Source organism: Cryptosporidium ryanae, assembly GCF_009792415.1.
Source record: "Cryptosporidium ryanae isolate 45019 chromosome Unknown contig_25, whole genome shotgun sequence".
NCBI lineage: Eukaryota > Apicomplexa > Conoidasida > Eucoccidiorida > Cryptosporidiidae > Cryptosporidium > Cryptosporidium ryanae.
This window is the reverse complement of record NW_027125541.1, coordinates 168,729-194,600: the sequence shown is the minus strand read 5'-3', so window position 1 is coordinate 194,600 and position 25,872 is coordinate 168,729. Positions and strand designations below refer to the sequence as shown.

The window sequence follows — 25,872 nt, the reverse complement described above, 5'->3', positions numbered from 1 at the left end:
GTAGAGTAAACAAAAAACAATATTGAATTTGTGGTGCTTGTCAAAAATACATTTCCAAAAACAGCAGTGCCATTTAATGCATCAATGTATATAGGAAAAACGTGTGGGGAGGGCGGGAAACTCGCAGATATGTGATATTTGTTTCAGTAGCGGGATAACAGTGTTGGAAGAAGATATTATATTTATGAGTGCGTATAAAAGGAATGTAGCAGGCTGTGTTTTAGATAGGCTGAGAGGGTATAAATAAGAACGAAAAACTTTAGAATATTTGTTATTTATATTATTTAAATTCATATTAGAATAAGAAAATTGCTGTTTGAGTTTTTAATAATTTGAGAGTAATAAAAAAATGGAGGAAGTTAAGGTAACGCCATATTTAGACCAAAAGCCAGGAACAAGTGGTTTAAGAAAGAAGACACGTGTATTTATGGAGGGCACTTATTTGGCTAATTTTATAGAGTCTTATTTTAAATCCTTTGGCGATGACTACTTTAGTAATTCTACGTTACTAGTAGCAGGTGATGGTAGGTATTTTTTGCAAGAAGCAATACAAATAATATCGGAAATAGCAGCGGCACACAATGTAAGGAGAATATGGACAGGAGTAAATGGTCTTTGTTCAACGCCTGCAGGAAGTGCGATAATACGTGAAAGAGAGGGTGGTGTGGCAATGGGTGGTATACTACTGACCGCATCACATAATCCAGGTGGTATAGATGAAGATTTTGGTGTAAAATTTAACGGGAAGAATGGTGGTCCAGCTCAAGACTCTGTCACAAATTCAATATATGAGATATCTAAAACATTAAATTCTTTTAAGAGAATAAGTTTACCAAAAATAAATCTGAGTAAAGTGGGAGCACAAGAACTAATACCAGGTAAATTTACCGTTGAGGTAATAGATACAGTTGAAGATTGGTTATCAATAATGAAGAATATATTTGACTTTAATAAGATTAAGAGTTTTCTTTCTAGAAGTGATTTTAATATGGTATTTGATTCACTTCATGGTGTAGCGGGACCATACGCAAAACGATTATTTATAGACGAGTTCGGATTATCAAGTTCTAATCTATATCACGTTGAAAGCAAACCTGATTTTGGTGGTTTACATCCAGATCCAAATTTAACATATGCAAAAGAGTTAGTAAGTATTATGAAAGTATTGAATCCGGGTGATGTTGATGATAACACGCCAGATTTTGGTGCTGCCGGTGATGGCGATTGCGATAGGAATATGATTTTAGGTAAAGGATTCTTTGTTACTCCTTCAGATTCCGTTGCAATCATAACATCTTATGCAAAAGAAGCAATACCATACTTCTCAAAAGGCCTTGTTGGAGTATCTAGATCAATGCCTACAAGTACCTCGTTAAATAATGTTGCGGAAAAATTGGGAATTCCTTGTTATGAAGTTCCTACAGGTTGGAAATATTTTGGTAATTTAATGGATGCTAATTTGATAAATATATGCGGCGAGGAATCATTTGGTACAGGAAGTAACCATATTCGTGAAAAAGACGGTTTATGGGCAGTATTGGCATGGCTGTCAATTTTAGCATATAAAAATCCGAATCCTTCAAGTAAATTGGTTACTGTTGAAGAAATAACACGTGAATTTTGGAAAACATATGGAAGGAACTATTATACAAGGTACGATTATGAATCAATTCCTGCGGAAAGTGCCAATAATTTCTTTAAACATTTAAATTCACTCATGGAAAATGAAAACCAAATTAATGATATTATTAATCCATATGGTCTAAAGTTAAAAATAGCTGATAATTTCACATATAATGATCCTGTTGATGGTTCTGTTTCAAAAAATCAAGGTTTGAGGTTTATCTTTGATGATTTATCTAGAATAGTTTTTCGTTTATCCGGTACTGGTTCTGTTGGTGCTACTATTAGGGTTTATATTGAAAAAACAGTTACTGATATCAATAGAGTTAATGACAATATTAATGATGTTTTAGGGAATCTGATTGAGATCGTTGAGAAAAAAGTGAAGTTGCAAGAACTTACGGGAAGAGAAAGACCAACTGTCATTACTTAATAAAGTAGAAAATTACACTCTCAGTTTGATTAGGATGCTTGTTTTGTTGGTTTAGGATTTGATTTATTTTAAATGTCCTCAATTTAACTTATGTTATCTAATTTTATTTTAAATTAACGGTATTTACAGCACCCATTTTTTCTTCATTATTTCCCTTTGATATTTGATTCAAAATCTTGCAGTCCCTTTGGTAATCAGTATTTGATATTAGAAAGGGTTTTTGCCAATATGGCCTAGTTAAGTTTATAGCTATTTTAACATTTTTTAGTTCATAAGACTAACTTGCACTGCAAATAAATGTGCTTTGCAATTAACTGAGGTGTTGAAGATGCAGATCTCAAAATGAACTATAATAAACACATGTGTCTTAAGTTAAAGACTAACGTTACAAAACAATTAAAATACATATAAGTTCTTTTTCGAATCATAATCTCTAGTATGTTTACATTATATATACAATTGCTCAAAACGGAAAAAAAAGATTATTCTTGCAGATACTTGTTTAAAAAGTGAAAAACACAAAACGATGGTATCAGTTAAAATAACGATTCAAATATAGTTAATAATTGCGAAAATATATTTTTGTTTAAGAATAATCCTTTTAGTCAAAATAACTGTACATATGTAGCACATAAATCAAAGTATCATTTGTGGCTAGAATTATCTATATGTATTCAAACAAATAATAATAAAAATACACATTACAATTTATTCAAATGATCTTTTAATTCATTTATGTTGCGCTGTTTTGTTACTAGACTTTTCCCTTGTTAATTTATGATCGAAAAATTTACAACATTAAAAAATACATTTGATTTGGGCGCCAAATGCCGAGACAGTTTTTTTTAATTAATCGGAATAAATTATAAAAAAAAGGTACCGGCAAAAATTGTACCTGCGAAAAAAATTACATTTATGCCGGTAAATAAAACATTAGTGGAAATAGAATATAGTAGAAAAGACATACCGTTATTATCACTTTAATTATTATATGTACATATATATATAAGATAGGTGCTATTAATCTACATTAATAAGTAATAATTTGATTATGTAATTAACTAAAATAAAAAAGTCAAAATTGGAAAATAGTTTATATCGAGTTTTCTTTTTCATTATAGAGCATTGCTTTTTATGAGGAGTTTTTTTTTCAAATTTAAATAAAGAAAAGAATTGATTAATTATTTTTACTTCTTTTCTTTTATATGATTATTTTGCCTTTCGCAAATTTACTTGAATATAGTTAATTTTTGTTTTTATTGACGATAATTAAAGGCAAGAATAACTACTATTTTGAATTTCATTAATAATTCATCTAAAGAAATAATAAGTAGAAACATTTCAAATAATCCAGCAAAACTCTACCTGTAGAATAAGTATATGTATATATATATGCATGTTTAATTTGTATTGATGTATTTAAATATATATAAGAGATTGTAGTTTAAGTTAAATATAATTGTAAAGGATATAAAGGAGAGAAAGAAGAAAAAATGTTTCTTAATATTAAAAAATTTATTATATTTTCGATATTTATTTCGTTTAGTACACTAGTACTTGCTAATGAGAAATTGCTATCATTTGATGGTACACAAGAAAAATGCAAACATTGTACTGTTAAAAAAGAGGATAAAATAAGTGAAAGACTAACTGACGCATTCTTATTATTAAAAAAGGAGAAAGAATTAATAAAAGGTGAATCAATTCGTGTTAAGCCATTTGGTAAATTACCGTCTCCACCATCTGTAGGTGAGAGCGACGTTGGTGGTTTGGATGTAACGGAATTGCTACCAGAAGTAGAGGAGGTTCAATATATTGTTCCTGAACCAAAAGAAATACAAGTAGTCAAACCTTATGACGTATTGTCAGAAGAAATAGAGTTCCCAGAAGACATAACAGAAGAAATAGCAGAAGAAGATGATGATGATGAAGAGGAATTAATATTATCAAAGCTAAAATTGGGAGGACAGATGAATATATTGTCTAGAAAGCTAGGAGATAATGTAAAATTCTCAGGAATAGATAGTGCGAACTTGTCATGTGACTTATTAGATACCGTAGTTGTTAAAAAACCAAGTTTAAGAAGACAAAAAGTGCATGCAAATTCTGGTGACAAGGAAGTATCAGTAAAGATTTTGAAATTAAGCACTGATGCTTCCCAACCTACAGTTTCTGATGGAAATGATTTAGAGATTTTATCTTTAATACGTGAGGAAAAGGGAAAATCATCAGATGATTCACATATTGAAAGTAAAATATCAAGGTCTCAAAGAAAGGCACGTGTATTACCTAATACAGTTGACTGTGAGTTATGCAGTAAATCTAGTAAATGCTTCTTCCATAGAAGGGGCGATTACAACCTTGAGGATATTTCAAGTGAACAAAATGTAAGTGGAGTTCCAGTTGAAGAAGATAAAGATGAAGGAGATTTAGAAGATGAAAATGCAGGATTTTTAGGAGCAGTTAAAGAAAGCATCAAAAGGCTGGTTTCTGTAGGAATTGATACCGCAAGTAGTTCAAACACAACTGCAAGCGAAGAACCATCAAAATATCTTAGTAGCAATGACTTAAATTCAACTAATGCCTCTGAATCAGAAGCACAATCGGTTGTTGTGTCAAAAACAACAGATTCTGATAAGTCTCAGTTTGTTAGTGATGATGACGACGAAGAGGCTTCTGAGGATAAGAATATTCAGGGTGAATTGGATAGAATAGAGTCTTCCGATATAAAACAAGAGTCAGATCTTCAAAAACTAATGAATAGCATGACGAGTTTAGTTAAAATGATAAAGGAAAGTAAAGAAGAACAAGTAAGGACACGAAAAGAATTAATGAAGGAGAGATCAATATTAGCTAAAATAGCACAGGATTTGGATAATACAAAGAATGTAACACATTTATATATACAAATGGCGAAGATTGATATGGAGGCTGCTTTGGCCAAACAATCTATTGAACAGTTAAAAAGAGATGAAGAAAAGAACAAAGCAACAGCAGAACTATTAATTCGTTATGAAAATCAAACAGGAATTGAATTGGAAACAGTTAGAAACTTTATAAAAAAGGCTAAAGAACCTAGCAAAAAACTACTTGACTTATTTGATAAAATATCTTCCCGAAAAGCAACAATTCAAACAATGCAAATTGATGTTTCAAAAAGACTTGATACCATTAGAAATAGAATAATTCAACTTTCTGAATACATTTCGGAATTAGAAAAACAAAGATCTGAAATTAAAAGTATTATTTCCAAAATTAGCAACATTCAATTAATAGATGATCAGGTAGATCAATGAAGAATATGTATTTGGATGTGAAAGTAAAATCAAGTAACTACTTTGTCTGAAATATAATAAATATGATTTTTTATGAATATGAAAAAATAGAAAAATAAGAGGCAGACGTCTTTTTTAGTATTTAAATGAGTAGTAGATAATATAATAATTATCAATTTGAAAAGAATAATTTGCTTTTGATCTTTCTTTTTTAACTATTTTTCTAATGAATTAGTGAAAATAGTAGCAAACAGAAATAGACATTTTTTGATTATATGAGTTCGGTAAATAATATTGGAGTGAAATTGGAGATCTGGTAAATACAATTGCATATTATCTCCGGTTTAAGTCGCAATTACAAATATCAGAAATGCTCAAGGTTATTGAATAGAAAAGCAATAAAAATAAAAATCACCCTATGTAGTAATCACATTTGAATGTATTGTTTTCAATATTATTGTGATTGCGATTATTATGGCTAAGTGATAAATTAATTAACAATGTATTTTTGACAAGTTATTTATTTACTAGTACTATTTCACTCTAATTTATTGGTGTTTAAACTTTGTTTTTATTTTTGTTTGTTATCTTATTCGTATTTGAATCGCTAACGTTTAGTTTAGAAAACAAATGGTCAAATAGTGATATATTTGATTTTGTGTCTTTAGATACAATAAAGTTTTTCGCTTCCGAGTCAATTATTTCACTCTTAAATTTACCTCTGTACATTTTTACAGGTGCACCTGGATCATTATTTGAATTTGAGTATACATTTGTTTTCCTAGCTTTATCATTTTTAGTAGTTGTTTTATTTTCCTTAATAATATTAAATTTACCAAGAATATTAATATTATTGTTGACGTTTGACTTTTTTTTATTATTTATACTAACTATAAAGTCATTATAATTTTTAAATATGTCATCAAATTTTTTTTCAATTAAACTATCTAATTCATTCTGGTTGCTATTAGAAGTTAATTCTTTATTTTTTTCATAAGTAATTTCTGCGTTTGTAACTTTGTTTATTAAGTTTTTTTTATCTGTATCCTTATTTACAAAAGGAACAAATTTAGGTGGTTTATTCAATGTGTTCTTTGAATTTATCAACTTTCTAGAACAGTATTCAGTCAATAGATTATTTAGTTTCCATGACTCCAACATATCATTTACTTTTCCGCCCAAATATTCAAAATTATTATTATTTAATATTATTATTGAATTTATAATCATTATATTACTATTTAATAGCAATTTAGTACCTGGAGCTATTGATTGATCGTTAAATAATTTAATTTTTTCATATTCTATGCAGTTTAGCATTACATCATGAGTGTCATTATTGTTTAATTTGCCAGTTGTAAGTGTTAAATTGTATATTCTGTTAGAGTCATTCTTATTTTTAGTATTTGTATCTCTTTCAAAATCAGAATATTCGTCTTCTGATTCGTTGTTATACATAATATCTGAATTATATTGTTTTTTTGACTTTGAGCAATCATTAAACTTAACTATCATTGTTAGTAAATTGCCAAAATTTAAATTCTCTATTGATTTCATTTGCTTTCCTATGAAATACTGTCTAATATCTATATTTAATATAAAATTATCGAGTTTTTTTTTCCAGTCGTCATTTTTTATTTTATTACCCAAGAGATCTAATATTTCCTTTTTTTTATCCTCCAGAACAGATTCAATACCATATTTGTCCCTTAAATAACGCTCTAAAACTGTTATATCCATTTAAATATCGCTTAAGAGTTATTAGTACAATGATTACTAGTATTTGTATTTATTTTGTACATAATACAATTTTCCTTTTTGATTGTTTTCTTTTCCCGGTAAAATAATACACTAGTAGATTATTTTAACTTGTCTTTAATTTAAAAATAAGTTAAAATAATTTTAAAAAGTCAACAAAAATTGAAATTTAAAGTTTAAAAGACTAGATGATCTATAAATAAAAATTAAGAATTAATAAAATAGTCTGTCTCACTTTATTTCTGGTATATTCTTTCTATAATTGTTATATTTGAACTTTCAAAAATGTCTTTTCTAATAGGGTAGATCTCATTCAACAAGGCTTTTGGTATTCTTGGAATATTATATTTTATTTTTTTATTATTAAAGTTTGTATTGTAATTTGATGAAGCAACATTCCTCGATTTTATATTTGCATTTTTAGTTGAAGTAATGTTTTGACTATCATTTGTAAAGGAAAAAATGACTCCCGAATGACTCCTATCACTATTTTTATCGTTGTTATTTGTGACTCTTTTTAACATCCTGCTATCTAAAAATTTTCTATTTATAATATGTTCGCTGAATATTTTCCTCATGTCTGGGTAATTTTTATTTGACCCAGTAATACTCAAAGTTTCGTCACTAGAGACGTTATTTACTTGACTGTAATTCAGTTTAGATAAATTATAAATGAAGGACGAATTCAAATACTGATAAATAAATAATAGTCTTGCATTTAAGGATATATTATTCTTAATATCTTTTATCTTATTATAATTGATATTGTTAATACATATTTTAAATAAATAATAAACAGTATCTTCAACTAAAATTTTATTTTCGTTGTTTATTTTAATGTTAATATTACTATGATCATCATCACTACCGTTTATATCAGTATCATTAAATATAATAGTATCAAATATCTCAAAAATAATTGGAAAATTTGAATTTTTGCTTATTTCTGACAATAATCTATTTACTGATTCCAAGTGATTTTTAATTAATGCAATTCCAATATAATTAAAAAATTCAATTAATATTGTAACTATACATTCCTTTCTCTCATCTATAATGTTAATTTCACTACTAATAATTTCAGTCCCTTCCAAGTGTGAAGCAGCATTCTTGTAGTATAATTCTGCAATTATTTCAGAAATGTAAGTCTTGGTGATTGGTATAATTATGTTATTTGAAAGCTTCCAATTTAATATCATATTTCTTTCAAATTCAAATATAAACTTTCCTGAAAAATCTAGTTCACTTTTGTTTCTGACAAAAATAAATTTTTTAATATTACCAATTATTTTAATGTATTTATTATTAAAAGAGTTGTGAATGTTGTCATTATTATTATAATTAAGCGTGCTATTCATATCTGTTATGAGTAGTGAGTTCAAACTATAATTTAATATAGAATTAATTACAGATAATGAACACTTGAATGAATCGGAATAGTATAAACACCCAACATTTAATCCATCATTAATTGTAAATTTTTTAATAGAAAACAATATTAAATCCATTAATTCGCTTATTATTTCTTTAGATGAAATGCTCAATATTAACTGAAAACAAAATACTGAATTCTTTTTTTTATTATATAATTTACTGTTTTTATTAGTAATTGATATTAACCATTTAGACAATTTATTTTGAGATGATAATGGGGAATCATTTACATTGTCACTTATTATATTGTATTTAAAATAATTAATTACGTTATTAATATCTAGTGTATTGTTTATAATTTCATTTAATAAACTGCTTGTTTTGTTTATGATTAAACTCTTGTTATAATTATCAAACATAATGTAATTTTTTTTATTATTATTAATATATTCAAATTCTTTAATATCATTATCATATATCCTTAAATTAAAAATTAATAATTTTGTTAAAATACCTATATTGTTGTTGTTAATAGTATTAATTTTATGGCTTGTAAAACTTGTGGAATACGAAACAACATTGTAATTTATTGAATCAACACTATTCTTGTTAAAATATTCATCATCTGAGTGTTTTACTTTCCTGTTTGTCAATTCAAACTTAATTATTTTATTATATTCACAAATAACTATTATTATTATTTTTAACAAATTTATCACAGATTCGTGATTAAGTGATAATACCAAATTGTTTAATATATAACTCTCATCTAAATACAAAATGTTAATTAAAGTCCACTCAAAATTTACCAATAGCAATGAGTATATTATCCTACAATAATTGTACATTCCATTGTAGTTCATATAATAACACGAATTAATATCAAAATAGTTTGATATGAACTTTATTAATACAGATATCGGATATTCCTTATTTTTTTTAACTATGTTTTTATTCTTTTCAATGTCTAAATCCAAATTAAAACCTTTAATATATTCAATATCATCCTCATCCCCAAGCCTTCCCATATCCCCATACTTATTGTATTTATCACATTTACCCTTATTGTTTTGATTACACATAAATTCTTTGTACTCCTCTATGCCTCTTTTTTCTGTTTCAAATTCCATTTCCATTTCTGAATCTGAATATGAGTAAGAATCTGAATCTGTATTTAAACTATATTCTATATTAGATTGCGATTTATATTCGAATTCTAAACCATCATTGTAATCTATTGAATTATTAAAGCTATTATTTAAATTTGAAATTCTTATAATACTATTCAGCACTATGTTTGTACATATAAAGTCTGTTGCTAATACACCGTATTCTACATTTTCCTGTGGATATAATGATATTTCCAACATTCCCAAAATTATCTCTTCATCATATGACAATCTTTCTATATCCTCCTTAATTGTTATTTTCAAATTGTCCAATATCAAATAACATCTCTTTTTAATTTCAACATCTTTAATACCTAAATTTCTCATATCCATTTTATATTTAATCAAATTATAATAAAACTCATTAGGTTAAACACATTGTTGTTTACTAAAACTCTAATTGTCAATCTTTAACTTATTACTGATGTATATAATATTATTAAATCTATAATTTATACATTCAAGTATTATTAATACTAATAATATTTTAAAACACTAATTCTAGATACTGATGCCAACTTTTTTATAACTCTAATTTACTTTTTTTTCTTTTGACTTATTTTGCAATAAATTTTTTACCCGGCATTTATTTTAACTTTTTATAATATTACACAATAATTCAATCTTATTTTAAGTAAATATTACATGCTTATATGCAATGTTTATTAAATTAAATTATATATTAATACAATATTTAAACATACACGTTTATACACGTTAATTATTTGTATTAATTAATAACTCATCTAATAATTAATTAAACTTTATGCATTTAAAAATACACCATAAACTAATAAAACTACTCTAATTTTTATTTTTATATAAACGCAGTAAAATAATTAAATCTATTTAATATATTTAAAAACAGATTCATCATGAAATTTATTTATATCTGATTCTTTATACACTTTTTCTGTATCATACAATAAAACCGATGCCCTTACAGCTGCATGTTCAATAGACAATTCATTTATGCCTCTTATTATTCTACAATATCCTTTCTCACCCCAACTTTCTCCCCAACTATTTTGAACAATCCAATATGGAATCCTTTCGTTATTTTTTACTTCCCAACCCCATCCTGTAATTACCATTGCATGATCAACTTTATACCAAGATATATTTGACCATGGATATTTTCGTTTTATCGGATCATAAAAACCTTTAAATACTCCTGATTCATAAAGGGAAAATTCTATTGTAGGTTCCAAGCTAACTGCTATTGGACCTTCTTTCCATATAGATTCCATTATATCTTCCGTTGTACTTTTACCATAAACACCATTTACATATCCATATTCCATAACTCTTATTAACTTTGAACACGATTTAGGTATATTTTTTGTAATGGGTATATTCATATTGCATTTTGTATTCGCTGACCCCAACTGACCACCTAAATCCCAACACATCTGTTGTTTTATCTTAAATTTAATTTGCTCATGTACTTGTTCTTTTTTGTGTGCTTGCTCAACAGTATAGTCATATGAACTTGAAATATGATAATCGTTTTTCATGTCACTACCTTCTACATATTCCTCCATATCACTCACATTGTTATCAACATATTCCATTTCACCGTCAATTTTATTTATATTTTCATTGTAACTGTTATCTTTTTTACTTTTAACCTTATTGCTCAATTCCAAAAAACTGTGCCCGTCATCAGCCATGTTCATCTCATCTGGAGTATATACAGGAGTTGGAAAAATTTTCTTAACACCAATCAATTTTGAATAATCTTCTATGCATTCTTCAGTTCTTATTCCAACTTCCTGTGCAAATTTGAAGGCTAAAGTTATTAAACCTCCTGCACATCCCTGATTATATACATTACAATCTGTCATTTGTATAGACGAAGCATACAATTTTCCAAATACATCTTCTTCATTGTGATATTTTATCCAAAGACGTGTAGTTATTATAGTAGCAGCTGTCAATGAGAAACAATTACCACAATCTCCTTGATATGATGATTTAGGTATTATATTATATCTTTTTCCTATTCTGCCATAAACATGGTCATTGTTTGACCAATCAAAATAATTCAATCTTAACCATATTGGTACTTCGTTTTTATCCTTAAAATCATTAGTTTTACTCACCTTTGATATTTCACCAACATAAACATCTTCTGACTTTTTTATTGGTAAAAAATGTGGTGATATTCTAAGTTCCTTTCTCACTTTATTTAACGTATCTAAATCATTCCTACCTTTAATTTTAAATTCCCTTTTACTATTCCATAATTTGTATTCATCATTAATATTTGAATATCTAGATGATATTTCATTTAAATATTCTGATACTGATGGATTATTTGCATTTATTGGATGATCAGGTGGCAATCCTAAAGGAGATATTCTCCATCTCGGTAATTTTAACGTCCACTCTTTTCTATTAGTTTTCTTACCGTTTCCATCTAACAACCTCATTCCATACCAACATCCTCTATTTAATTTTAAATCGTTTTTCATTAATAGCCACGGAAAATTGTTAACCTTATTTCTTTCCTCTGTTGATAATATTCTATTATTACTGTCATTGTCATCGCTTAATCCAAAATTTGAATCCCACCAACCCAATAAAGTTGTATGACAATAGCTATATGACATATTTATTCCTTCTTTCTCGTTAATGTATTTAAAAAAAGCTGAATATCTGTTTTTTTCTGTCCAAAACATTAATCCCTGATCCAATAATACTGTCCATTTTCCTTTAGTATTTTCTTTCTCAATATCAATGTTTTTAATACTATAGTTATCATTTACAGTTACATAAACTATTTCGAAATCATCATTTGTAAAAACTATATCTAAACTATATAATTCTTCAAAATAGTCATTTTCTAAACCATTTTCTAGCGGTGTCAATACATCATGAGCATCATCTCTATCTGGAGATGGGAATCCACAAGTTGGATCCTCAAAATCCTTATGTTTCTCACAAGGTCTATATTTTCCTATGTATATTCTCCATGTTCCAACCACATCTCCATGCAAACAATTTGGTGGTAAATCACATGTACAAAAAATTGCTAATATAAATGTTAGCAACCACAGTAAAATTTTATTATTAATAATGTCATAAATATTTTTAAATGTAATTCTACTCATCAAATGCTTAAAGTAAATGAATTTGACAATATACCTCCAATATATTTTGCTTATTCTACTCAGATTTTAATTACGTCCTTGTTGTAATTTTGTTGTAAAATAAACTATAAACGACATGTATCTGTATATAATTTTGATTTGATAGCTATTAATATTTCTATTTTTTCTTAAAATCTAACTCGTAAATAAATTTACATTATCTTTGGTAATGAAAACAAAAATAGCGGTAATTAAAATAATCAAATTTCTATTGTGAAAGAAAAAAGATAATGAAGATTATTACTATCTGACTATCTTTCTTTTTTTAATTATTTGTTACACATTTACTTTATTATTATTTATTAAAAATAATAATGTGTTAATTTATTTTTATACTAGTATTCCTTTTTTATAGTTCTTAATTGTTAACGGCACAGTAATCATACGTGTATAATTCTATGTATATACTTTACTTTATTCTTGTCCCTAATGATTCAGTGAATATTTAATAATCAATCTGTAAATTTATTTATTATATTTTTACCTGTGTGAAGTTCAGATATTGAATTTTAATGCTTATTTCTTCAAGGTTCCTTTCATCCTCGAAATTATATAACACCTTTCCACATGCAATTACGTGTTAAATTTACATACTATGATGAATAAAATTATCTAACAAAATTAAATTAGATAGCTTTAAAACAAATTAAAAAAGTTATAAATTAAAAATGACTAATTTTAGTAGTCAAATACTAATATTATATGCTTGTTTTTCGCTTTTGTCAAATGTAGGAGAAAGTAAATGAAAAAAATTATAAACAGAATATAATATTAAAGATAGTATAAAAAAATTTAAATACCCTTAATTACAATTCAGACTTGTCTCTAAGTTCACTACTGTTGAATTCTTGATTTATATGTTGAGTTTTGTTTGAACTATTAAAGTTGAGATTGTCATTTTCAGTTAGATTTTGATTAAATTCAAATCCAATGTCGGTATCATTAATTTTAATATATGAATCAGTATTATTAAAACTATCATTTAAAGTGTTATTTGTGTTGTATTCTTTTATATTCTCTGTTTCATTTTTGTTATCTTTTTGTGCTTTAGCTTTGATCTTTGGTCTTGGTTTTGGAATGTTTCTAACCCTAACTACGTTTGAGTGTAGAAAATCAAGTTTCTGTAGAGTTTCCTCTCTAAGTAAAACAGGAACATCAGTTTCTTTAAGACTTTGTTGTTTGGCTTTTGTATCATTATACCAATTCTGAAATTCATTTAAAATAGTTCTAACCTCATCAAATGTTGTATTTTGAACCCATGTATGAGTAAAAGATATTGAATTGAATAATTCAATTGTAGAATTAAGTTTCTTATCTACATTTGATATTAATTCATCTCTATACTTATATTCGTCTGCTTTTAAATCTATAACGTCAGTTAAATTCTTTATTTTTTGTATTTTTTCCTCAACAGTCTCTAATAATATTCCATCACCAACCTCATAAAGCCAATCTTCTGTTTTTGACAGTAAAGAGTTTAATTCTTCTCTTTCTGACTCAAGAGTGACTTTTATATAAATATCCTCATAAAGTTTATTTCTATTATCATAAATAAGTGATTCAAGTGTATTTTTAGAATCCATTAATTGTCTGTGTTTAGTATCAAGTTTATTAAGCTCATTTAAATGACGGCTTATAGATTGCTTTTCTTCCTTATTAAGGGGTTTTGGACAGGCTATCTCAACTTCTGTAAAGTCTAATGCAAATGGGAAAGGTTTTAATATTGTTTTTTCCTCGAAAATAGTTTTTGTATCGTTCTTTTTATTTATTATTTCATTTGCTTGATCAGTACTGTTACCACCTATATCATTTGTACCATTGCTGCTTAGTGTTGTATTAATAGGTACAACAACTGGAACTTTAATTGTTTGATTAACTAATTTCCACGCATAAACACTTTCTAAATCAACAATACCATATGTATTAACTCTAATTTGAAGTGTAACGTTTAGTTGCGAATCATTATTGCCATCGTGTGTAGATAAGTATTTACTTACACCTGAAATATTATATTGAGTAATTGGTTTGTCGTTCTCATTTAATATCGCAGTAAAATCTTCTTTAAATTGAAAATTCAATCTATGTACACCGTGAAATTGTGTTGAATTATCAATAAATACAGTACTTTCATTACCTATTTTAATAGAATATTCATTTGAGGATGCTTCATTATAAAAAATGTTTTTAGTCCTAAACGTGGCAGACTGATTAGCAGCTATGAATGCCGCACCAAATGCCATTGCTTCATCGCCATTTAACCTTTGTCTTATATTTTTTCCAAACGATGTAAAGTACTTTTCCAATACAGATTTAATTTTTGGTATTCTTAATCCACCTCCCAGTAATTCAATGTCAGTAATATCGTTAATTGTCTTATTAGACAATTTCAAACTTTCCTCAATAGGTTTCAGAGATCTGGAAACAATACTATCTTCTATAGACTTATCTAATTCGTCTCTACTTATTGCCTGAGACATATCAATATCCTTATATAATGATTCCACAAAAAAATCAGTTTGCTTTAATGTCGAAAGCAATAATTTTGTCCTTACACTTTGTTTAAACAATTTCTGCAATACCCTAGAGTTATCTAGTGGTATCTCACTTAGTTTACTATTTTTGGGTGAATTTCTAATTCTATCCAACATTGAATCTACTATTGAAATATCTGCTAAATAACCACCAGAATTGTAATCTGTATGACAACCAAGTACATTTATTACGTGCGTTTGTACATTTCTTCCCATATGAGTTATATTTTTTGGAAAAAAATCTACAATACATGACGATATATGTTTAGCTCCCATATCATAATATAAAAATGTTGACTTTTGATCGCTTTTTAAATCTGTGGATTGATGAACCGCTGCTGCTCCTAGTGAATTTACCAAACCAAATAGATTCAGTCCTGCTATTTCACTTGAATCTACAAGAGATTGGCGTTGTCTTTGTGTAAATGTTGGTGGAACTGCTATTACAGCTCCAACAGTTTCGCTTCCAAATATAGGGCCTGGATCACTGTAATTGCGTTTATTTTTGCCTAGACCTTTATCATGTGTGTTATCTTTTATAATTGATCCTTCTGCCATTCTTCTTATGAAATCCAAGTAATGGCCTGTAAACTCTTCTGGAATCATTGAATGTCCATCTACGTTAATCGCTATCCCACTATGAGCATTATTGTCTTCTATTAAATATGGATAAAGATCTTTACGTAATCCATTTGGGTGATAAACATCACTGTTGTATTCATTTTTATTTCTGTATAGAGAAGAACATATACCTAGAAAGCTAGGTATATGTAATAATGTTTTAGATGGATTTCTAATCACGCTTCCAAGTGAGTCCTCACCGAATAGTCTTATTAGTGATGGTGTAGATGTAATGAAAGAAACCGCAGTTGCCGTCTTTCTTTGACTGTGTGAATTGAGTATCATCTCTATTCCACGTCCAGGACGAATGAGGGCAACCTTGGTACTATCATTTCCCAAATCTATACCAACTAGTGAACATTTTACAATCTCAAACAATATAATTAATGTAAATATCAAATATAATTTTAATTTTGTAATATTATCATGTTTAAATAAATTATTAAGTTTTAAATTAATCATTATTTTCCTTTTCTTAAAATATACTTCAATAAATTATTAACCTTAAGTAATGTTGTTTATTTTATTGAAAAAGTACCTATATTATTTTTTAATTGACTAATTTATCTTATAAACAACAATTATTCTATTTCTTATGCTGTTATAAATAAGATTTTCGGAAAATAAACAAATAATCGCAAATTATTTATCTGTATATTACTTTGCTTTATTTAAGGAAACAGATAAATATAATAAAAGTATTTATTGTTTTATCGTTTATTACCTCGTGTTATCTCCCACAATACTACCTTAACACTAATCTTTTATCTTATTCTATTTAATATAAAATCATAAAATAACACTACTTTGGCGTTTTAAAAACCAAATATTTATTTTATAACTTATTATTAATTGCAAGAGGCTTATTCCTATTCCGGGTTCATTTACCTCAACCAAAATTAAACACTAATAAACGATTAAAACATATGGAGAAATATTAGCCATAGTTTCCCGGATTTAAATTTTAACTAGTATTTTGATTTATAATTTTTAACCACAACTTTCTTAAGTATATTAATAGTAAAATCGGTACCCGCATAAAGTGATAAATACAGATAACAAAATGAACCCAATAAACCCCCCAAAAAAATACAAAAAAGAGAGTAAGAAAGGATGTCAAATAAAGTAATATACGAATTGTTAGAGCAAAATCAAAGATAAATGATATTAAATTTACTGCAACCAATGTGTAGAACGAATTTTTTAAATGCAGAATTAATTTATAATTATCACATCTATTAAAATACAATTGGCGGGAATTGTGAATATTGAGGGTTTAATTTTTTTTTTTTCATAAATATAAATATTTATCTTTATAAACATTTGTTAACAAAACTGTAAAACAAGTTGAATTTTATTTTTTATTGATATAAATGATAATTAAATTGAAATAGGAAGTAATAAGAGTTTGGCATAACCTTTTGTTTTATACTACTGATTATTTTTCTGATTACACGAATTTTTTGGAAAAATAACAAAAGTAAATTGTGCACTACAATATTACATAAACACATATTTGTTATCAAAAATTGATTATAATCAATAACATAAATAATAAATTAAATGTTTATATAATAAATGTTATATTTATTGCGTTTTACAAATAAAAAAATAATACATATATGTATATACATTTAGATTTATATTAATAATTAAAATAAACCAGTGGAGTTCATCAATAATTTTATTGAAAGTTATCAATATAACGAAAATAACAAAATTAATATTAAAAAATATATATATAATTATACATATATTTATTTATGAAGGATAAGATATTGGGGGAAATTAAAAGAGGTGAAAATGACGTAAAACCACACTCTAACTCTGTTGTTTCATCTTTTCATGCAGATGCTCCAACATTTCAACCTAGAAGCACACTTTTAATAGGAAGTGGTGTAGGTAATTCGATCTCAAACTCTAACCCTGTAATTTCGTCAAATTCTAACTCGAACAACTCATTAAATGAATCAAGTCTAGTTTCAAATAATGAGATAAGTTCAGGGTTAACAGCAACTGCTCAACCATTTATTCCTTCTTCTATCAGACACAATACAACTAGTATGCTAGACGTAATAGATCATGGCTTCCACATTTCACCTAATATGGGAGTATTAGGTGGTGGTTTAAATATAAATTTGGGTGGCGTTAATTCCAACAATGCCGCTAATAACAGCAATAATGTTAATGATCATAACAATCATACTAATAATAGTCACAACAACAATGAAAGTAACAACTATTCTCCTGGTCAAATAAATAGTCATTTGAACTCGAATTCATTGCATCACATAAAACACGGAATAATGTATTCCGGTAATGGTCTACAAGAGGGCAGTAACTTGTCCCTTCACCATGGTGGAAGTTATTCTTCAAATGTATTAAATTCAGTAGATTCTAATCATAATAAAAGTAATCATATTAAAGATAGCAATAATATTGATCTTAATCACGCAGTTAGTGATAACAGTAAACACCCTAATAATATTGGATCAGGAGTGAATGGGGGAAATACAGCTCCATTAAATGATGAGAGTGTTATTGAAACTGGAGGAACAATTCATGCCCCTGGTATTGAATATGACGGTATTTTACTTGGAAGTAGTGGTTCTAGTTCAACTCAAAAACAAGTATTAACTAACAATAACAGTGGAAAGAGTGGTAATTCAGGAATTTTGGTTAATGATTCAGGTCAAAATGTTGGAATCCCAAGAATACAATATTGCAATAGTGTTGTCGTTAATTCTGGTAACAATAATAGTAATATCAGGAGCATAAATGGGACAGATTCGGGTGGTTTTTACAGTGGCGAATCCGGAGAAAGTGGAGGAAATCACCATATTGGTATTGGTTTAACACAATCAACGCAATCACATAATCATACTCAACAAAATTATCATCACCAACAACATGGAATTTCTGGAGGAATTGGAATGCTATCTACGGGACAAGGACAAGGACAAGGACAAATACCAGGGGTTGGAGTAGGGATGACTTTATTACCTGGAGCAGGAGCATTCTCAATAGGCAATGTAAACAATAACAACAACAATCAAAATGGTAATGTACTAGATCTTTCTGAATATTGTAGAAGAGTAAGGGGTTGGAATCTTCCATTTTTAAGAATGATACCACAAATGAATGCAATAACCCAAATAAGACATGAATTACAACTTCAAAATATTTCTTTGTTACTTACTCAAAATGATATTTTATCAATGAACTCGGGAATTGGAGGGCATTCAAATACCGGTGTACACAACAACAATCATCATAATACTAATAATAACCACAATAGTAATAACACTAATAGCAATCATCACCATGGTAATTCAGGTGCAGGTCAAGTTCAAAATGGTCCATCAAATCAAATGTTAATTAATCAACATCAGCATTATGTTCCACAAATAGTACAAAGAAATTATTATGGTCTTTGTTTACTGGATGATTCAAATATAATATCTACAACAAGATTTTGTGGATATCAAACTTATGCATACAAGGCCATAAATATAGAAGATTATACTGCATACTGTTTGAGGAGAATAGACAATTTTCCATTCTCTGAATTAGACAACACTAGACATTGCCTCGATAAATGGCACAAATTAACTCAACATCCATGTATTGTGTCCTATAGACATTGCTTTGCTTCTTTAGATTTCCCACAGGGTGGAGCACTAGTAGTTGTTTATGATTACATTCCAAATGCAAGTACAATGGAGTCAGTTCACTTTAAAGAGCCTATTGGTGAGCCTTTACTTTGGAATTATATTATCCAGATTGTTCTGGCTTTGGTACATATACACAGTTCGCAACTCGCGGCTAGAGTTATAGATCCAACCAAATTGTTAATATCATATAGAGGAAGGTTGAGACTCAATTGTGTTGGAATATTAGACTTTACAAGGATAGATGAGACAAAAACAATAGTTGACTACCAAAAACAAGATTTAGTTGCTCTTGGTTATATAATACTAGCACTTTGTTGTGGCTCATTGACTATAATTAACGATTTAAATCATGCTGTTGAACAAATATTTCTTAAGTCATCAATGTATTCTAATGACCTTAAGAAATTAGTACTGATATTATTGTCCAAACCTGCTCTAAATAAAAACAACTTGGATGTTTTTATTCTCGCCAATATGCTCGCAGCAAGGATGATTCCACAAATTGAACACAGTTTAAAGTTAACTGACGCATTAGAAAACGAATTTAGAAAGGAAATAGACAATGGAAGGCTGTTTCGTCTATTGACTAAAATAAATACTATTGCTGATAGGTCTCAACTTAATTCAGTGCACAAGTGGAACGAAACAGGTGATAGGTATATTTGCAAGTTATTTAGAGAGTATTTGTTTCAGCAAACTGACAATCAAGGAAGACCCGTTGTTGATATGGGACATATATTGGATTCTCTGGCCAAGGTTGATGTTGGAACGACTGAAACAGTAACTTTAATGAGCAGTGATGGTTCTTCTATTTTGCTTGTTTCTTTTGCAGATATAAAACATTCAATTGAGAAGTCTTTTTGTGAAATTATTGCATCTACTACTACAAATTCAAATTTTAATGACTTATAATTATCTAACAAGGAAGAATTATTTTAAAAAGAAAACTAACAAGTCTAGGATAATGCAATTACGTGTAGTAATAACATTTTTCAGATATAACTCTAAATTTTAAACGTCCTAAATTTAAATTAATAAGTTAATTAAAATAAATTACTTAGCTACTTTTTCCTATGTATTTAATTAAGGCATAATTTTTTTATCGATACCACACACCCCGCTAACAACAGGCGGGGAAATATGTAGATGTCTTTTTTTTACGTATATGTTGTATGTATATATTTTAAATGTAAATACTATTCGTAGTGTATTAAAACCGAGTAAATCTAAATAATGGAATATGCTGTGTGCACAAATATACATGTATACATATTAATAACAGTTATATTTAATTGCTTTAATATTATATAAATTAATAAAGATAGGATATATGTACTGCCTTTTTTTATACAATATTTAGTTGTTATTATTAAATATAAATAATACGAATTAAAAGACTTTAAAATAACTTCTGAAAAAGGGCAAAAATACACTAGCAAAAGAGGTATGGGATCAAGACCAATTAAGATCAAAAAAAAATAAAATATAAATTTATAGAAATAAGTTAAAAAATTTAGAGATAAGATAAACTAATAAGTGAACATTTGCAAAAACTATAATATTAATATATATATTTCAATTTTTTAAATAAAATATCTATTAATTATATCATTTGGACGACAAAATGGGAAATCAATTGGTTAAATTGCGTGCAAACAGAACACAAGATGCAAGTGAAGTCAGAGAATGGGCTTTTGCAACATTTCCAGGTTTAGAGGCTAATTTGGAGGCGATATTTGCATACCATTGTGTAGATGGTATAGGCTTGTTGAAATATGAGACAGTAGAGAAAATAGCGAGGCATTTAATAATGAATTTCGGTTACACCGATTTATTGCTTAGGTTTACAAATCAGGACGGCACATTGGATAACAGTCATGTTAGTTATGGTCTTTCGGTATTAAATGTAAATATTAAAAAACCTATGACACTAGATGCATTTAAAGATTTTGTTGTATCTTGGCTAGATAAATTGATTGAAATACAAGACAAAGATATTGAAAACCTGAATTCTGCATTGTGCAATGAACAAGAGAAACAAAAAGCAAGAATATTACATGCAGTATCACAATGGAGAGAAAGATTTAAGACTATCGATGATTTTCATGTATTCTGTGAAGATGTTAGAGATGCAAAGAAAGTTGAATTGGATGAGGTTGTTGCTGATGTTTATGATATGCAAGAAAAATTAAATGAACAACAACTTCGCCTACTACAAAGGCAAAAAGAAGTTGAGGAGGTTTATGCTAATGTTCAAGCAGAGGAAGCTGCTATTCAAGAAGCCCTCTCTAAGGCACCAAATCAGGCACAAATTATTTCAGAAGAAATTGCTAAAACTTTCAAAAACAATATTCAAGGTGATGTCACTCAGATTGCTTATTCATCAGAACTAACTCCATTTGGGGCACCAGTTTCTGCTGGTGCTTCTACTTCATTCAAAAGAAACATTGCAAAGGCAAAAAAATCATCAAAAGTTTTGGGTATGTGCTGAATAAATTTACTTTTTTCACATTTCTATTGTTTTTTTACATCAAAATACTAAGTTGAAAGTAATAATTCCACATACTAAAGCAAAACATTAGTATACTCAATGATTTATATTTATTTAAAAATTATACTTTATTAATATATCAGTTAAAATTGAATTTAAGAAAAAAAAAATAGCACAATACTAATAAGCTATCTTTTTTATTTGTATTTGAAAAGGATAAAATATAATAATAGATACGATTATGCATTAGATAGATAATATTTATTTTTATTAATTTTCTTTCTGATGGATAAATACATAAATATACTTTATTACCTTAATATTAGTTTACCTATTTCTACTGTGACGTTAAAGCTGTTGTTCTAATTAATAAATTAATACTTTCACAAATTTTAGTAAATCTAATACTATGTTAGTTGTATAAACTATCTTTTATTTCCTTTTCTATGGTATTTTGAAGTTTAAATATCGTTCTTTTTATGTTCTCTGTGAACACAGTTATGTCTGTATCAGATAAAGAACTAAAATAGCATAGTAATTCTTTCGATATTAACTTAGATCTTTGAGAAAGCTTTTTCATATCTCTATCAATTATATATGTCCCCTCATTAAAACTTTTACTTGATGTAATTTTTTTCAAATTATTAATACTCTCTTTTACACTTTGATAACCATAAATTATTTCTTTATAATTTTTTGTAGTATCCTGAATTTCCTTACACAAATTAATATTTGATATAAACTCATTTACAATGTCATTAGAAATTTTTATTAAATTTAAAGTATCACTTTTAGATGATGAGAAATCAAGTATTAATCTTTCGCACTGTGTATCTGGTCTTTTTTTTTTGACAATATATTTTAATATGTACAAACTTCTTGATATTTTATCATTATCTTTATTTATTCTATTGCAATATAAGTTTATTTGTCCCTCTAAGTGATCTAAATACCTTTCTATCATATCAATATGTTCCTTCAAAACTTTTACGTCAAAATTATAACTTGTAATTTTTTTAATTATTGATGAGTATTTATTTATGCTTTTTTTAAACCTTTCTAATTCAATTTTATATTTACTAATCGTTGAATTTTGACTACTTTTGTCTATCCTTCTGTCGTAATTCACATATCTATCTGAAATATTGTAACCGTATTCATCAAGTATTTTTTTAGATCTCGAAATTATATTTTCAACCTTAACTTTGTCAATATTTGGCAAATTTTCTAACATTTTACTTATTTCATTTATATGTTCATCTAATTTGTTCTTATTTTTAATGTTTATCTCTTTGAAAAGTGAATCTATGGTGGAATATTCACTTCTAATTTTGTCCTCCATTTTACTCCTCAAAATAATCAATTTATCCTTTACTTTTCTCATTTCATCTAGATAATGATTATTGAATTCCATAACATCGATTTCTCCTTTTGTTTCTTTACTTTCTAAGTTTTCCCTATAATCGTAATAATTCGCCAATAAACTGCTTGCCTTGTTATTTAAAACATAATCAGTATTTATATTTTTAAATTCATTAATATTTAAAATTAATATTTTTTCGAATTCCCACATTGAGCTTTTTTTGTATATATTATTATTATTATAAATATTTTCAGTGTTAAATTCACTTTTATATTTATCTTTTATATAAATATTACATTTTTGGATATAGTTATTTATATATGCTCTATTTGAGAGTATATTCAATACTTCTTTATTATATCTACCAGTTACTTGGAATTTATTAAATTCACTGTTCAGTATGTCCATTTGAAAAATAAACTCAATGAATAACATATTGTTAAAGTACCTTAGTTTGTTTATATTATCATTTAAATTTGAAAAAATGTTTATAACCTCAGAGTTTAAATATAACGATAAATTTTTAAATAAATTATTTATAATAGATAAATGAGACTCTGATTTTTTATCAAATCTAAATGGATTTAACAAATCTGGATTCCAAAGTAAGCTCAAATTTTCATTTATATGGCTCAAAAAACTATCATAACAGTCATATATACTCATTCTTGAAGAACTCCCGTCACTTTTAGTTTTAAAATCATTTACAATGATTTTAACTACCTCACCTATAATTTTTTTGTATTCAACCTTTAGGTACTTATAATGTTTACGTAATTTCTTCAATGCATTTAAAAACATCTCAGAGTTGATGTCATTTCTCAAAGAAATTAATTTATTATTCAATGAATTTATTGATAATTCAATATAGCTTAATGAACTATCAAATCTAGCTTCCATTTTTAATATATCTCCCCCCAAATCGTCTCTTAATGTTTTTAATATATCTCCTATGTTTCTAATCTTTGCAGACAAAACAGATTTTAAAAAATCCAACCAGATCTTGTATAGCAAAGTTATTGTTGTTTCAAACCAACTAACTAGTGGTTTCATTAAACTAATATTATTTTCAACCCATTCATTGTGCTTTTTGTTTAACTCTATTGAATACTCTTTTAGAGATTTTATATCATTGTAAACATCCTCAACTGTAACTAATGAATTAAGATTGTTGCTTCTTGCGTTTACCAATAAATCAAGTAATCCCCTTATATTTAATTCTAATGAACTGAATTTTGAAATTATTAAATTGTAATCTTTTATTCTTCCTGAATTCTTATTTAATAACATTAGTGTTGAACTTTGATAATTTTTTATTTGCTTTTTTACCATCAAATTGTAGTTATTTATTACAATATTCCAATTTTCATATACCAAGCTCCAGGCTATTTGACCACAATTAGACTTTTCTGTTGTTTTAAATGCAAATAATAACATATCTCCTAGCTGTTTTGATATATCTATAATATTTTTTCTGTTTAAATAACCGTAAATACCTGCTTTATCAGTTCTTATTGATTTATTGTTATTTAATAGTGATATTGACATAGACGCAAAGAAATCCAATATTTCATTCCATATATTTAAATCGAGACCATTTATGTAATTAATTGGAGTATTTTCAATATTATCATAATTTTTTCTATTTTTTTTTTCGCTTAACGTACTATTTCCCATAATTAACGTATATAGCTTTTTTTGTGTTTCTATATTTATATTGTCAAATAATTTATTCTTATCCAGATCGAATTTATTTAATACTAACATCACGTCTTCCTTATATTTTAAATAAGTATCATTGAATTTGTTTTCCAATATTTTATATTCAGTATCATTATTTAATGTTAAGGCTAGTTTAAATATCTGTATTTGCGATATCGTTGAATTTATTACACTGTCAATTAATTCACTGTGTGTTAACTTGTCTAGTACATCGTTTCCTTCTGTTACTTTATAAATATCAATATTTTTATCAGATACATTGTTGTGATCCTCTAATCTTATATTGGTAAAATTTAAATTTCCGTCTGAACTAGAGTCATATTTTGCATTTGCAGAATAATCATTTTTTTCCTCAAAAATATTACTGCTCTTAATATAAATTTTGTTTTCAATTTCAGATTTAACTGTAATTACAATATTTATAAAATGGCAAAATAATAGCAATATTGATAATTTATTATACTTTATGTTGTTACTCATGTTAAACTAATCATTATTTATCATTAAAAAATACGGTTTCAGGTGTTACATTTAAATCAATATTCTTATATACATTCACTTATTGTTAAATTTATATGGAAATCTTTAAATTGAGACAGGTTTTTTATTAATATTTACATGCCTTATTTAATCCTTATCGCGCCAGTTTCAGTTGTATTTCCTGTAAATATAACTATTCATAA

The 25,872-nt window shown here is 27.0% G+C and overlaps 9 protein-coding genes across 9 annotated transcripts; 4 read left to right on the top strand and 5 right to left on the bottom strand.

The window, feature by feature from the left end:
* Positions 1 to 349: 349 nt before the first annotated feature.
* On the top strand, positions 350 to 2,056 carry FG386_001555 (uncharacterized protein; the record flags this gene model as incomplete). Its single annotated transcript, XM_067340948.1, has 1 exon — positions 350 to 2,056. The coding sequence occupies one exon, from the start codon at positions 350 to 352 to the stop codon at positions 2,054 to 2,056; it is 1,707 nt and encodes a 568-aa protein (XP_067197296.1).
* Positions 2,057 to 3,549: 1,493 nt separating this feature from the next.
* On the top strand, positions 3,550 to 5,352 carry FG386_001554 (uncharacterized protein; the record flags this gene model as incomplete). Its single annotated transcript, XM_067340947.1, has 1 exon — positions 3,550 to 5,352. One exon carries the CDS (start codon positions 3,550 to 3,552, stop codon positions 5,350 to 5,352), a length of 1,803 nt encoding a protein of 600 aa, XP_067197295.1.
* A 537-nt stretch (positions 5,353 to 5,889) lies between these two features.
* Positions 5,890 to 7,071, bottom strand: FG386_001553 (uncharacterized protein; the record flags this gene model as incomplete). Its single annotated transcript, XM_067340946.1, has 1 exon — positions 5,890 to 7,071. The coding sequence occupies one exon, from the start codon at positions 7,069 to 7,071 to the stop codon at positions 5,890 to 5,892; it is 1,182 nt and encodes a 393-aa protein (XP_067197294.1).
* Positions 7,072 to 7,325: 254 nt separating this feature from the next.
* FG386_001552 (uncharacterized protein) lies at positions 7,326 to 9,965 on the bottom strand (the record flags this gene model as incomplete). Its single annotated transcript, XM_067340945.1, has 1 exon — positions 7,326 to 9,965. One exon carries the CDS (start codon positions 9,963 to 9,965, stop codon positions 7,326 to 7,328), a length of 2,640 nt encoding a protein of 879 aa, XP_067197293.1.
* A 512-nt stretch (positions 9,966 to 10,477) lies between these two features.
* On the bottom strand, positions 10,478 to 12,748 carry FG386_001551 (secreted papain like protease; the record flags this gene model as incomplete). The annotated part of the gene is made up of 1 exon (XM_067340944.1): positions 10,478 to 12,748. The coding sequence occupies one exon, from the start codon at positions 12,746 to 12,748 to the stop codon at positions 10,478 to 10,480; it is 2,271 nt and encodes a 756-aa protein (XP_067197292.1).
* An 845-nt stretch (positions 12,749 to 13,593) lies between these two features.
* FG386_001550 (HSP protein) lies at positions 13,594 to 16,401 on the bottom strand (the record flags this gene model as incomplete). Its single annotated transcript, XM_067340943.1, has 1 exon — positions 13,594 to 16,401. One exon carries the CDS (start codon positions 16,399 to 16,401, stop codon positions 13,594 to 13,596), a length of 2,808 nt encoding a protein of 935 aa, XP_067197291.1.
* Positions 16,402 to 17,702: 1,301 nt separating this feature from the next.
* Positions 17,703 to 20,525, top strand: FG386_001549 (uncharacterized protein; the record flags this gene model as incomplete). Its single annotated transcript, XM_067340942.1, has 1 exon — positions 17,703 to 20,525. One exon carries the CDS (start codon positions 17,703 to 17,705, stop codon positions 20,523 to 20,525), a length of 2,823 nt encoding a protein of 940 aa, XP_067197290.1.
* Positions 20,526 to 21,237: 712 nt separating this feature from the next.
* FG386_001548 (uncharacterized protein) lies at positions 21,238 to 22,104 on the top strand (the record flags this gene model as incomplete). The annotated part of the gene is made up of 1 exon (XM_067340941.1): positions 21,238 to 22,104. One exon carries the CDS (start codon positions 21,238 to 21,240, stop codon positions 22,102 to 22,104), a length of 867 nt encoding a protein of 288 aa, XP_067197289.1.
* Positions 22,105 to 22,516: 412 nt separating this feature from the next.
* On the bottom strand, positions 22,517 to 25,669 carry FG386_001546 (uncharacterized protein; the record flags this gene model as incomplete). The annotated part of the gene is made up of 1 exon (XM_067340939.1): positions 22,517 to 25,669. The coding sequence occupies one exon, from the start codon at positions 25,667 to 25,669 to the stop codon at positions 22,517 to 22,519; it is 3,153 nt and encodes a 1,050-aa protein (XP_067197287.1).
* Positions 25,670 to 25,872: the final 203 nt, after the last annotated feature.